Below are 14,417 nucleotides of genomic sequence, written 5' to 3'. Positions count from 1 at the left end.
AGCAATATCACGGTGGAGGACACCAGAAATGGGCTTCACACATTGTACCCATGTCAGGAATCGAACCCGGGTCTTCGGCGTGACAAGTAAACACACTACCCGACCGCCCCTGATATGAACTATGAACAAAGGCTAAAAAAAAAGTCTTGGTTCTCAGGCACCGCCCGCATCATCATAAAGTTCGCCGCATGTTCCCTTTTTATTTCCATTTTTAAAAAAAAATGATATCCTGAAATATTCCAAGTCTAACGGGAGTCAAATACTGTATTCCAGTAACTTTTTAAAGCCAGAAATATCTCTGGTTGGCATCCACACATCCAGATTGTACTCAAGTCAATATGGCTGAAATACATATAGCTAAAAAAATAGGAGTCCTGGTTCTCAGGCACCACCTACATCATCATAAAGTCTGCTGCATGTTTAGTTTTTATTTCCATTTTCAAAAAAATATAAAAATCCTAATACTTAAACACAATGCACAATAAATATTGAAAATGGAAACAAACACAAAATATGCAATGAACTTTTTGATGATGTGGGCAGTGCCTGAGAACCAAGACTATTACTTTTTTCAGCCTTAAGTGCCTGAGGCATGTGAGACAAGATGCGGAAAGGTGTGACACGAAAGTTTTCCTTCAGTCTTTGTGGAGATAAACTTATCATGCTGCACCTCAGAGCTAGAATATTTCTGTATATTATGTCAGTTTATGATAACATATATAATGATTGCACCTGTAACAGGAAACAATCAACACCGGGCCTTTCATGATGCGAACGACATGCAGACACTGCTTCGGGAGTCGTGTGTTGATCAAGACGCCATGTACGGAGTGTAACGGAAAAGGCAGCCTCATTATGAGGAAGAGAGTCACAGTTCCTGTCCCAGCAGGGGTGGAGAATGGACAGACGGTTAGGATGCCTGTTGGCAGGCAGGAAATTTTTATTACATTCAAAGTAAGTGTGGCTGAGAATCTCTTTGCTGTTGTGATTGCTGTTGCTGTTGTTTCACTTGTTTCGGACAGTAACTTCTGCAGATGGTAATTATTTTGCGAGATTTGTATTGATTGTTGAGTAGCCGTGTCAGCAAGTTAAAGCACATTCCAGTGTTTCTCTCATTCACTAACCTCCAGGGAAAGTCGAAGTTAATCATGTTGATTTAGTAAATGTACCATTGAGTATGCATTACACATGCTTTGTCGTTGTCCAGGTGGCCAAGAGTCCGTGTACGACTATGTGTTGTCGTTGTCCAGGTGGCCAAGAGTCTGTGTATGACTATGTGTTGTTGTTGTCCAGGTGGCCAAGAGTCTGTGTATGACTATGTGTTGTTGTTGTCCAGGTGGCCAAGAGTCGGTGTATGACTATGTGTTGTTGTCCAGGTGGCAAAGAGTCTGTGTATGACTATGTGTTGTTGTTGTCCAGGTGGCCAAGAGTCTGTGTATGACTATGTGTTGTCGTTGTCCAGGTGGCCAAGAGTCTGTGTATGACTGTGTGTTGTTGTTGTTCAGGTGGCCAAGAGTCGGTGTATGACTATGTGTTGTTGTTGTCCAGGTGGCCAAGAGTTGATGTACGACTATGTGTTGTTGTTGTCCATGTGGCCAAGAGTCCGTGTATGACTATGTGTTGTTGTTGTCCAGGTGGCCAAGAGTCGGTGTATGACTATGTGTTGTTGTTGTCCAGGTGGCCAAGAGTCGGTGTATGACTATGTGTTGTTGTTGTCCAGGTGGCCAAGAGTCTGTGTACGACTATGTGTTGTTGTTGTCCAGGTGGCCAAGAGTCGGTGTATGACTATGTGTTGTTGTCCAGGTGGCCAAGAGTCCGTGTATGACTATGTGTTGTTGTTGTCCAGGTGGCCAAGAGTCGGTGTATGACTATGTGTTGTTGTCCAGGTGGCCAAGAGTCTGTGTACGACTATGTGTTGTTGTTGTCCAGGTGGCCAAGAGTTGATGTATGACTATGTGTTGTCGTTGTCCAGGTGGCCAAGAGTCCGTGTATGACTATGTGTTGTTGTCCAGGTGGCCAAGAGTCGGTGTATGACTATGTGTTGTTGTTGTCCAGGTGGCCAAGAGTCGGTGTATGACTATGTGTTGTTGTTGTCCAGGTGGCCAAGAGTCGGTGTATGACTATGTGTTGTTGTTGTCCAGGTGGCCAAGAGTCGGTGTATGACTATGTGTTGTCGTTGTCCAGGTGGCCAAGAGTCGGTGTATGACTATGTGTTGTTGTTGTCCAGGTGGCCAAGAGTCGGTGTATGACTATGTGTTGTTGTTGTCCAGGTGGCCAAGAGTCGGTGTATGACTATGTGTTGTTGTCCAGGTGGCCAAGAGTCTGTGTACGACTATGTGTTGTTGTTGTCCAGGTGGCCAAGAGTTGATGTATGACTATGTGTTGTCGTTGTCCAGGTGGCCAAGAGTCCGTGTATGACTATGTGTTGTTGTTGTCCAGGTGGCCAAGAGTCGGTGTATGACTATGTGTTGTTGTTGTCCAGGTGGCCAAGAGTCGGTGTATGACTATGTGTTGTTGTTGTCCAGGTGGCCAAGAGTCGGTGTATGACTATGTGTTGTTGTTGTCCAGGTGGCCAAGAGTCGGTGTATGACTATGTGTTGTCGTTGTCCAGGTGGCCAAGAGTCGGTGTATGACTATGTGTTGTTGTTGTCCAGGTGGCCAAGAGTCGGTGTATGACTATGTGTTGTTGTCCAGGTGGCCAAGAGTCGGTGTATGACTATGTGTTGTTGTCCAGGTGGCCAAGAGTCGGTGTATGACTATGTGTTGTTGTCCAGGTGGCCAAGAGTCGGTGTATGACTATGTGTTGTCGTTGTCCAGGTGGCCAAGAGTCGGTGTATGACTATGTGTTGTCGTTGTCCAGGTGGCCAAGAGTCGGTGTATGACTATGTGTTGTTGTCCAGGTGGCCAAGAGTCGGTGTATGACTATGTGTTGTTGTCCAGGTGGTCAAGAGTCGGTGTATGACTATGTGTTGTCGTTGTCCAGGTGGCCAAGAGTCGGTGTATGACTATGTGTTGTTGTCCAGGTGGCCAAGAGTCGGTGTATGACTATGTGTTGTTGTTGTCCAGGTGGCCAAGAGTCGGTGTATGACTATGTGTTGTTGTCCAGGTGGCCAAGAGTCGGTGTATGACTATGTGTTGTCGTTGTCCAGGTGGCCAAGAGTCGGTGTATGACTATGTGTTGTTGTCCAGGTGGCCAAGAGTCGGTGTATGACTATGTGTTGTCGTTGTCCAGGTGGCCAAGAGTCGGTGTATGACTATGTGTTGTCGTTGTCCAGGTGGCCAAGAGTCGGTGTATGACTATGTGTTGTTGTCCAGGTGGCCAAGAGTCGGTGTATGACTATGTGTTGTTGTCCAGGTGGTCAAGAGTCGGTGTATGACTATGTGTTGTCGTTGTCCAGGTGGCCAAGAGTCTGTGTATGACTATGTGTTGTTGTCCAGGTGGCCAAGAGTCGGTGTATGACTATGTGTTGTCGTTGTCCAGGTGGCCAAGAGTCGGTGTATGACTATGTGTTGTTGTTGTCCAGGTGGCCAAGAGTTGATGTATGACTATGTGTTGTTGTCCAGGTGGCCAAGAGTCGGTGTACGACTATGTGTTGTTGTTGTCCAGGTGGCCAAGAGTCGGTGTATGACTATGTGTTGTTGTTGTCCAGGTGGCCAAGAGTCGGTGTATGACTATGTGTTGTTGTTGTCCAGGTGGCCAAGAGTCGGTGTATGACTATGTGTTGTTGTTGTCCAGGTGGCCAAGAGTCCGTGTATGACTATGTGTTGTTGTCCAGGTGGCCAAGAGTCTGTGTACGACTATGTGTTGTTGTTGTCCAGGTGGCCAAGAGTCGGTGTATGACTATGTGTTGTTGTCCAGGTGGCCAAGAGTCTGTGTATGACTATGTGTTGTTGTTGTCCAGGTGGCCAAGAGTCGGTATATGACTATGTGTTGTTGTTGTCCAGGTGGCCAAGAGTCGGTGTATGACTATGTGTTGTTGTTGCCCAGGTGGCCAAGAGTCTGTGTATGACTATGTGTTGTTGTCCAGGTGGCCAAGAGTCTGTGTATGACTATGTGTTGTCGTTGTCCAGGTGGCCAAGAGTCGGTGTATGACTATGTGTTGTTGTTGTCCAGGTGGCCAAGAGTCGGTGTATGACTATGTGTTGTCGTTGTCCAGGTGGCCAAGAGTCGGTGTATGACTATGTGTTGTCGTTGTCCAGGTGGCCAAGAGTCTGTGTATGACTATGTGTTGTTGTTGTCCAGGTGGCCAAGAGTCGGTGTATGACTATGTGTTGTTGTCCAGGTGGCCAAGAGTTCGTGTATGACTATGTGTTGTTGTTGTCCAGGTGGCCAAGAGTCGGTGTATGACTATGTGTTGTTGTCCAGGTGGCCAAGAGTCCGTGTATGACTATGTGTTGTTGTTGTCCAGGTGGCCAAGAGTCCGTGTATGACTATGTGTTGTTGTCCAGGTGGCCAAGAGTCTGTGTACGACTATGTGTTGTTGTTGTCCAGGTGGTCAAGAGTCTGTGTATGACTATGTGTCGTTGTCCAGGTGGCCAAGAGTCTGTGTATGACTATGTGTCGTTGTCCAGGTGGCCAAGAGTCTGTGTATGACTATGTGTTGTTGTTGTCCAGGTGGTCAAGAGTCGGTGTATGACTATGTGTTGTTGTCCAGGTGGCCAAGAATCGGTGTATGACTATGTGTTGTTGTCCAGGTGGCCAAGAGTCCGTGTGTGACTATGTGTTGTTGTTGTCCAGGTGGCCAAGAGTCTGTGTATGACTATGTGTTGTTGTCCAGGTGGCCAAGAGTCTGTGTATGACTATGTGTTGTCGTTGTCCAGGTGGCCAAGAGTCTGTGTATGACTATGTGTTGTTGTTGTCCAGGTGGCCAAGAGTCGGTGTATGACTATGTGTTGTTGTTGTCCAGGTGGCAAAGAGTCTGTGTATGACTATGTGTTGTTGTCCAGGTGGCCAAGAGTCTGTGTATGACTATGTGTTGTTGTTGTCCAGGTGGCCAAGAGTCGGTGTATGACTATGTGTTGTTGTTGTCCAGGTGGCCAAGAGTCTGTGTATGACTATGTGTTGTTGTCCAGGTGGCCAAGAGTCCGTGTATGACTATGTGTTGTTGTTGTCCAGGTGGCCAAGAGTCCGTGTATGACTATGTGTTGTTGTTGTCCAGGTGGTCAAGAGTCGGTGTATGACTATGTGTTGTTGTTGTCCAGGTGGCCAAGAGTCTGTGTATGACTATGTGTTGTTGTCCAGGTGGCCAAGAGTCTGTGTATGACTATGTGTTGTCGTTGTCCAGGTGGCCAAGAGTCTGTGTATGACTATGTGTTGTTGTTGTCCAGGTGGCCAAGAGTCGGTGTATGACTATGTGTTGTTGTTGTCCAGGTGGCCAAGAGTCTGTGTATGACTATGTGTTGTTGTCCAGGTGGCCAAGAGTCTGTGTATGACTATGTGTTGTTGTTGTCCAGGTGGCCAAGAGTCTGTGTATGACTATGTGTTGTTGTTGTCCAGGTGGCCAAGAGTCTGTGTATGACTATGTGTTGTCGTTGTCCAGGTGGCCAAGAGTCGGTGTATGACTATGTGTTGTTGTTGTCCAGGTGGCCAAGAGTCGGTGTATGACTATGTGTTGTTGTTGTCCAGGTGGCCAAGAGTCTGTGTATGACTATGTGTTGTTGTCCAGGTGGTCAAGAGTCGGTGTATGACTATGTGTTGTTGTTGTCCAGGTGGCCAAGAGTCGGTGTATGACTATGTGTTGTTGTCCAGGTGGCCAAGAGTCTGTGTATGACTATGTGTTGTTGTTGTCCAGGTGGCCAAGAGTCGGTGTATGACTATGTGTTGTTGTTGTCCAGGTGGCCAAGAGTCGAGTGTTCCGGCGTGATGCAGCTGATGTTCATAGTGATGTTACTGTTAGTCTTTCACAAGCCATCCTCGGAGGTACGCTGCGCATACCAGGGATATACGACGATATACTGTTAACGGTAAGACTGCATTTCTGCTATGCTTGATCAGTTGCTTCCCTTAGGCATGACAGGATGATATGACCATGGGCTTGCCCTGATCCTTCTTTCTTGGCGCTGTACCTTTGGGTTCCACCAAAGTCATGGACATAATCAAGGGCTTTCTTCCTACGTTAGGGGACACAGGTGGGCCAGTTGTCTTAGATGCTGCAATTCGCTGTGGAGAGTTGCATCCACTCGAGTTCCAGGGCAATGGGGTAGCCTTGTGGTTAAAGCATTAGCTCGTCAGGGCAAAGAACCGGGTTTGATGCCCCACATGGGTCCAATGTGTAAAGCCCATTTCTGGTGTCCCTCCTCGTAATATTGCTGGAATATTGCTAAAAGTGGCTTAAGACCACACTCACTCACTCACTCACTCATTGCAGAACATTAAACTGACAAATTGTGAAATAACCGAAAAACTGTTCACTGCAGCATAATACACAACTCACTGTCTGCTGAGAATATGTATTGATAATGAAGTAGTATGGCCAGTACAAACACCAGATTATTGTCCCAGCTAACCAGATGCAATATACTGCAAATCCCTGCCTGAAACGTCTTGTACAATGATTACTTTCTCACATAAATTGTTTTTGGAAAACATTTTAGCGGGGATGGTGTTTTTTTGGAATTTATGCCATCATGAACACTATATATGCCTGAGAACAGCTGATTCAATGTAACCGCAAGTCACTGAAGTCCCAGCAGCCAAATGTAGCTCAAGAAGTTGCTTCCCTTAGTTGTGCCAGGATCTGCTACTGTTGATAATGATTTAGATCCTAGATTTGGGTTGATTTCTTTTTTCTCTTGCCAGCACCATCCCCACATTTAGCTGAGAAACTGTTGTAGTCAGCAATACCCCAACTTCTAAACTTGAGATGTTTGCTTGCTTCTATGTTTACCGATATTGTCCAGATCCCCAACGGCACCCAGTCCCACGAGAGGATACGCCTGCCAGGGAAGGGAATCAGCCGTGTCAACAGCTACGGCTACGGAGATCACTACGTCCATATCAAGATTAAAATACCCACGTGAGTAGTAGATTCCAACCAAGATCCTTAATACCTTAACCTCACCTCACTCTAATCTCCAACACCCTTACCTCACATCTAATCTCCAACCCCCTTACCTCACATCTAATCTTTTGTGGGGCGGTCGGGTAGCGACATGGGTACAATGTGTGAAGCCCATTTCTGGTGTCCCCCATCGTGATATTAATGGAATATTGCTAAAAGCGGCGTAAAACATCCTTACCTCAGATCTAATCTCCAACACCCTTACCTCACATCTAATCTCCAACACCCTTACCTCACATCTAATCTCCAACACCCTTACCTCACATCTAATCTCCAGTACCCTTACATCAAATCTAATCTCCAACACCCTTACCTCACATCTAATCTCCAGTACCCTTACCTCAAATCTAATCTCCGACACCCTTACCTCACATCTAATCTCCAACACCCTTACCACACATCTAATCTCCAACACCCTTACCTCAAATCTAATCTCCGACACCCTTACCTCACATCTAATCTCCAACACCCTTACCACACATCTAATCTCCAACACCCTTACCTCACATCTAATCTCCAACACCCTTACCTCACATCTAATCTCCAACACCCTTACCTCACATCTAATCTCCAACACCCTTACATCACATCTAATCTCCAAGCCCCTTACCTCACATCTAATCTCCAACCCCCTTACCTCACATCTAATCTCCAACACCCTTACCTCACCTCTTATCTCCAACACCCTTACCTCACGTCTAATCTCCAACACCCTTACCTCACGTCTAATCTCCAACACCCTTACCTCACCTCTTATCTCCAACACCCTTACCTCACGTCTAATCTCCAACACCCTTACCTCACGTCTAATCTCCAACACCCTTACCTCACGTCTAATCTCCAACACCCTTACCTCACTTCTAATCTCCAACACTCTTACCTCACATCTAATCTCCAACACCCTTACCTCACGTCTAATCTCCAACCCCCTTACCTCACGTCTAATCTCCAACCCCCTTACCTGACGTCTAATCTCCAACACCCTTTCCTCACATTTATTTGAGTGTCTAATCTAATCTAATCTTTGAATCAACACATGGTATGCAGTAAGAACATTCTTATATGATGTGGATAAAGAGGCTTTCATGTCAGGCTAGTCTGTCTTACAGACCCTGATACAAATATATATCAAATACAGCCCATGCAAGTCTATAATGTTTGGCAAGTCTAGATCTGAAAATGAAGAGAGTCACTGGGCTCCTTTTTATTATATTTTTATTAAGATAACTGAACAACTCTTTTTTTAATGTACGATATGTTCATTTCAGAAACTAGATTTTAGTCTGATGTCAGGCTTGTTTATGTGAACTTGCGTATCTTGCCAGGCGCCTAAGTGCGGAACAGAAAGCTCTGATCCTGGCATATGCGGAACTTGAGAAGGGAGTGGAGGGGACTGTTGATGGCATCGCTAGAACACAGTCAGGTAGAAGGAACACACCTGATTGTATTTTCTTCTTTTTATTGTTTATCGTTATAATTATTTCTATATTACTCTTAAAGATCGACTTGGAATATTTTCAGTATCCTGTGATTAGCCAGTTTAATCTTGTTCAGTACTCAAAATTACTTTAACCACGGATCAGGAACATTTTCTCATGCATATCTTTCATCGTATCTTCACATTAAATAGACAAATCCTTCTTTTCTGTGTTTCAGCAGGAAAGAAGGATGGAGGAACGAGTGATAGTGAGAAACATGAGGAGGAAAAAGACGAGGGGGGATTCCTCGGCAAAATAAAAAAGACCCTTTTTGGATAACACTGGCTTTTCATAGTATGAATAGAAATACTAACCTGTAAATTCTTTATAATATACACTTTTGACTGAGTTGTATTTATTTGTATAGATAAGAATATTATCAGTTCTTTATGATTTCCTTGTTCCTGTTTCTTTTTCTGTTTAAATTTACCGATACAAAGATAATGTTGAAATGAGGATGACCAGACCGACATTGTTGGACTTTTAATGATCATGTAGGCAGAAAATATCTGTTCTGGTTTCACCAAAGTTTTGCAGCTTGTGTTAAGGAAGATTTTCTGTCATGCAGATGGAAAGTGTATCAATACAAAACAATACAACTAGAATGATATGTAACAAGTACAAGACTACGCTGTCATTGTAATCAACTCAAATAGACTCATTGTGGACCTGGCTATAAAAGTTCAGTTTCAACCCATGTCGAACTAGGCTGGATTGTTGTGGCTCGATGGTAGTGCCAACAGTGGCAATTAGGAGTTATGTCCCTTCTGTGTCCCTACTTTTGACCAATCAGATTTTACCTCTCACATCACTCGCATTTGCTTCAAACAAAATGGCCTCCCAGTCAAGTTTGTTTTGTAATAATACGAGGTCTTACATCGTGATGTGTATAAAATCACTTGAGCACCCTGATTAAAATTATGAGATTTGGAAAACCTCTATCGTCCTCTATTTATGGTACACATGCTTTTAAAAACTTGCAGTTGACTGAAATCTGCACGATTAAATCCGATGTTGTGTCTAGGTCATTACGCGATTTTGTTTGGACTATTCAAAGACTCATTATTCCAACCAAAATGTAACTCCAGAATTCCAACCTTTTTCGGCAAGTGTTTTAGGAAGATGATATCACCCCGATACAGGTATTACAATGTCTGTATGAAATTGTGCCATTATCCTTCACACACTGCCCTCCTCCAGGTCTACAAGCCATCAATGACCAGAGAGGACTTGTGGCTCAGATCAGACAGGCACTGAGAGGACTTGAGGACAAGACAGCACAGCTGGAGGACAAAAGGACAGATGATAAAGGAGATGATAAGAAAATTAAACAGGAGGACAGGAAGGAAACAAAGGGCAAGAAAGAGACATTTCAGGATAGAGTTGACAACGAGAAAGAGACAGTTCCGGGTAGAGTCAAGGACAAGAAAGAGACGAGTGAGGACGACAATGATGATAGTGATGATGAGGGGATGAAGAAGAAAAGCTCCAGCTGAGAGATGCTGCATATAGCAATATTGATACTGCGTACAGCAGTATTGTAAAATATACATTGCCTGCCAGCAACACAATTTGGAAAGCCAATCAATACATTTTTATCATGAAAAACATCATAGTATTTCTGCTGCATAAAGAGCTGATTTCTCGAACTTACAAAGAATGTGCTTGTCTGGATTACAGGAAGAATTCTTTCGTCATGTGATTGTATTGTCTTGACTTTCATCCAGAATTTAAGTTGTGGTCAGGGATTTGCTAATGTTCACATAAAAGAAAAGTAGGCTGCTTCCAGTCCAGAACACCAGGGTTTGCATGTTGCTACTGGTTTCCCACCTTGTGTAAGCATTGAAGCTCCATTTAGTGCGTTCTCATTTGTTTCCTTTCGTGCTGTGAGCCTCCCTGTGCTGTTTCATCTATGTCTCCTCCACATCTCGATGCATCAGTTAGTGCAGTCATTGTGGCCAGAACCTGTAAGCAGTCATCTGTGATTCTATTTACCGTATTAACATGGCAAAGTTTGAGTCTTGACAAATGACAGCTATACTGAGATCATTTGGAAGCTGTTTTTACATATGGGATGCTTGTTAAGCCTTTGCACACATCAACACAACTGATAGCCCATTTTAGAGTTATAAACCTTCTCGAAAAACCTTGACAAACCTTTTTTTCGTTCCAGTTATTGTGAAGGGAAACACTTTTTTCATGGGTTACATGGGTCTGTAGTCGGAGATTTCTGCCACCCGATTACAAGTGTTACTCTCATATATAACCCAGACAACCTATATGCATGTTTTTAATTTGAGTTGGTGAAAAGATGATTCATTTGTCTAATCTACCAACATTGTGAGCTGAAGGTGTTGTACAGGTAAACCTGTAAGTAGGAATGGTAGTGTCCATACTGTGCTCAGAGATGATGTGATACTGAATGCAGAGATGTTGGGATCAGCTGCAGAGATTCATGTCCTACAGCCAACTCATGGCAGAGTGCTACTTACGTAACCAATTTCTCGTTTGAATGGATGGATTGACAAGCTTGTGAGATTTAACCAATATTGGGCATTGGGTTAGCTATGAGGGTGAGATCTTGGATGCAGCTGTTAGAAGCAGCCAAAAGCATCGAGGATCAGCCATTGGCTATCCCAATGTCAGTTATCTCTTATGACAAGCATGGATTTTTATAACTGAAACTGATAACTGAAATTTGAAGATTCTTATTCTGGGTTATTTGTCAGAAAATCCTTGTCCCTTATGCTTAGATAGTGAAGGAACATCACTTTGACTGAGAACTAATACATTGCTCATAAGATACAAGGCAACTGAAACAGAATATTTTAGTATTTGTAATGGCTGAGCTGTTAATTATTCTAACACTCTACATCAAGAGTCACCGATTCTGCTTTCATATGCCTGGAAAAAAAAAGAACCACTTGTTAATATTTCCATATAATAGTAATGTTTTTGAAAATCATATACAGTATTAATTTTCTGACTGAAATAGGTAAACATGTTCTTTAACTGTTTCATCAGTTCATGGCAAAAAATACCATTTCAGTTGCCACCTGTGCTTGTTCCGGTTCAGAATAGGTCTTCAGCAACCCATGCTTGTTGTAGAGACTAGCATGCTTGTCGTCAGAGGTGACTTATGGGATCGGGTGGTCAGGTTTGCTGATTTGGTTGATACATGTCATCCCAACTGCGTGGATGGATGCTCATGATATCAATCACTAGATTGTCTGGTCTAGGCACGATTATGTACAGACCACCGTCATATAGCTGGTATATTGCTGAGTGCGACGTTCAGCAACAAACAAATCTATATTTTAAGTAAACCAGTCCATCTAGATGAACAGTAAGTGTTCCTTTAGCAATGTTTCATCAGGAATCTGAGAGAATCATTAAAATGAGATAACTCATGTAATGTTATCAAAAGTATCATCGCAGTACAGGACCAGCAACAGGGCTCTGGGTTTATGTGACAAAGGGAATGTTACTTTGTTCCAGGTATGTGTTCTTGTGTTATACCTTGGCATAGAATGTAATGGCTGGCTTCTGTCTGGGACTGGCAGCTGGTCCTGATGCTGATGTATGAAGTCAGTTGTGATGTGGTACATACAGATCTGTGAGCCAGTATATGGGATTTGTTGTTGTTGAGTTTGCATAGTTAATAAATGTATGTGAGTGTGAGAGAAACAGATGTATATCATTGACTGTGTCATTGCATTTAATATATGCAAAAAGTAAATGCATAGAATTGACCGGTAGTGTTATGTTGATTCTTATCAAAGCAGTCTGACTTTGATCAAGGATTATCAGGGACTTTCACAAGTCTAAATCCACCCAATGTATTTTGCCCCTTCCTGTCTAGGCTGAAACACTGCACCACTCCAAAAACAGCAAGTTCAAACAGCAAACCCCTTCACAACTGCTGTATAAACCCAGGGGAGGTCCTGGAGTTACTTGAACCAACCACATTAGACCAAAATATAACACAATATAACACAGAAAATACACCTGAGAAAAGCTATTTCGAAATTTCTAGCAGGATGCTTGCTCCTAAAGTCGACTGTATCAACTGGTAGAGCTTGATATTGCTTTGAAATGTTTAGCCAAACCAGAAACAGACCTCACAAGATCGGAAGAGAATTTGAAATTTGCAAACAAGGAAATTGATACTTAAAACGTAAATAAAATTCTCAGACCAAAATCGCTATTCCTAAATGTGCCACAATATTTCAAATTGTGGGAAAAACATATTTTTTTAATTACCTGCAAGTAGAAATTATGTTTTTTCAAAGTCTTTGTGATGTTTTTTGGAAAAATGAACAAACTGGGGAAGAGGAAACAGGATTGGAATACGCATGTTTTCTCCCAGACAGCTGTCATCCAAAGTCTGGCTGCCCAACGTGAGTGAGTATCGTTTTACGCCGCCTTTAGAAATATTCCAGCAATATCACGTTGGGGGGCCGCAAAAATGGCCTTCCCACATTGCACCGATTTGGGGAATCGAACCCAGGTCTTCGGCTACCCGACCGCCCCTTTGCCTAACGTGAACAATCATTAGTTGTTCCCATTCACAAGGTCTCACGTAACATAACCATCATATGAAGGCGTCACTACATTTATTGTTTGATCAAAGAACTTGGTACACGTCACATCAAATAAAGTTCCATATACGACCAGTACGTTTACTGAGAAAGAAATCTGCCAAAACCTCGCATCAGTACTATCAATTTGACTCGAAAACCAGAAGACCTGCCTTTTTCTCGTTTGTACTGGATTCCAAAACTCGATCCATGGAAAGAGATATACCCTTGGAAAAATGTCAAGACATAATTAATAATAACATGTCATCATTAATTTCAACGTTGATAGAATAATGATTATGACAAGAATTGTTCAACCATACACAATAGAGGAACTACCCCATGCATTAAACAATCGAAAAAAGGAACAGCCCGCGGTCTAGACCTAACCTCATACCAAATAATTAACCAACTCCCCACATAAAAACCCCACGTAAAGATTCCGAGGTAGAATAGGTCTTCAGCAACCCATGCTTGCCGTAAAAGGTGACTATGCTTGCCGTAAAAGGTGACTAGCGGGATCGGGTGGTCAGGCTCGCAGGCTTGGTTGAAGCATGTCATCGATCCCAATTGCGCGGATCGATGCTCATGATGTAAATCACTGGATTGTCTAATCCAGACTCGATTATTTACAGACCATTACAGGGTCTGACGTGACCCGTAATGGGATGTCCACAGATCTTTGTTTAGCGGTAGCGAGAACTAAGATCTGATTTTAATGAGATTTGAGATTTCGACCAATATTCCAGTTGCTCCAGCCTTTGGTGTCTATATTTCATAACTTCTGGGGTACAGTCGAGCATGCGCTTTCTACGAGGATGTCAAAGAAACTCTTACAACTCTTGCTCAAAAGTTGTTTGGTCAGGGTAACAACATTCAAGGCCCCAGAAACGTTTTTAAGACGTTTTGTGGAAGACATGTTGAGGACATTTCTAACCTTTGGCGCAAAAGTGATAAAAAGTATGTCTGACGCAATCCCTAGTTTGACTTGTACATATGTTCTGTGTGTTCAGGTCACTTAACGTGCCTTTGCACATGTTTGTGACGGGTGCACGGTTGGAGCGGGTTTCGCTCACCTTTTCGCGATCACATGGTATGATCTCTATGATAGTGATTCATAAACACATGTTTATGACATAATCGCAATCGTACACTGGAGATTCCTGATTATAATGAACAGGATTCTTCAGCGTTAACTACGCCACTGTGTGATCCCATTGACAACATACTTCTGCAGTTGTATTTTCAATCAATCAATAACTTGCTTCTATTGACATATACAACAATAAACAAGGAAC

At 43.2% G+C, this 14,417-nt stretch overlaps 1 protein-coding gene across 3 annotated transcripts in view; it reads left to right on the top strand.

The window, feature by feature from the left end:
• LOC139449817 (protein tumorous imaginal discs, mitochondrial-like) overlaps positions 1-11,918 on the top strand; it is a 30,795-nt gene extending 18,877 nt beyond the window's left edge. Inside the window, exons 7-12 of one of the 3 annotated variants that reach the window (XM_071231358.1) lie at positions 742-954; positions 5,836-5,964; positions 6,901-7,016; positions 8,387-8,484; positions 8,721-8,833; positions 9,740-9,828. In XM_071231358.1, the coding sequence (XP_071087459.1) occupies positions 742-954; positions 5,836-5,964; positions 6,901-7,016; positions 8,387-8,484; positions 8,721-8,818 (654 nt within the window). In that variant the 3' untranslated portion in view covers positions 8,819-8,833; positions 9,740-9,828. Of the gene's footprint in view, positions 1-741; positions 955-5,835; positions 5,965-6,900; positions 7,017-8,386; positions 8,485-8,717; positions 8,834-9,739 lie in introns of all 3 variants that reach the window. The other 2 variants (XM_071231357.1, XM_071231356.1) reach the window with 2 other exon arrangements.
• The last annotated feature ends 2,499 nt before the right edge of the window (positions 11,919-14,417 follow it).

The sequence above is a fragment of the Haliotis cracherodii genome, unplaced genomic scaffold (genome assembly GCF_022045235.1).
Source record: "Haliotis cracherodii isolate W230 unplaced genomic scaffold, xgHalCrac1.p SCAF_8, whole genome shotgun sequence".
NCBI classification, from domain to species: Eukaryota; Metazoa; Mollusca; class Gastropoda; order Lepetellida; family Haliotidae; genus Haliotis; species Haliotis cracherodii.
The sequence above is the reverse complement of the archived record's forward strand: the minus strand, read 5'-3'. Positions and strand labels throughout refer to the sequence as shown.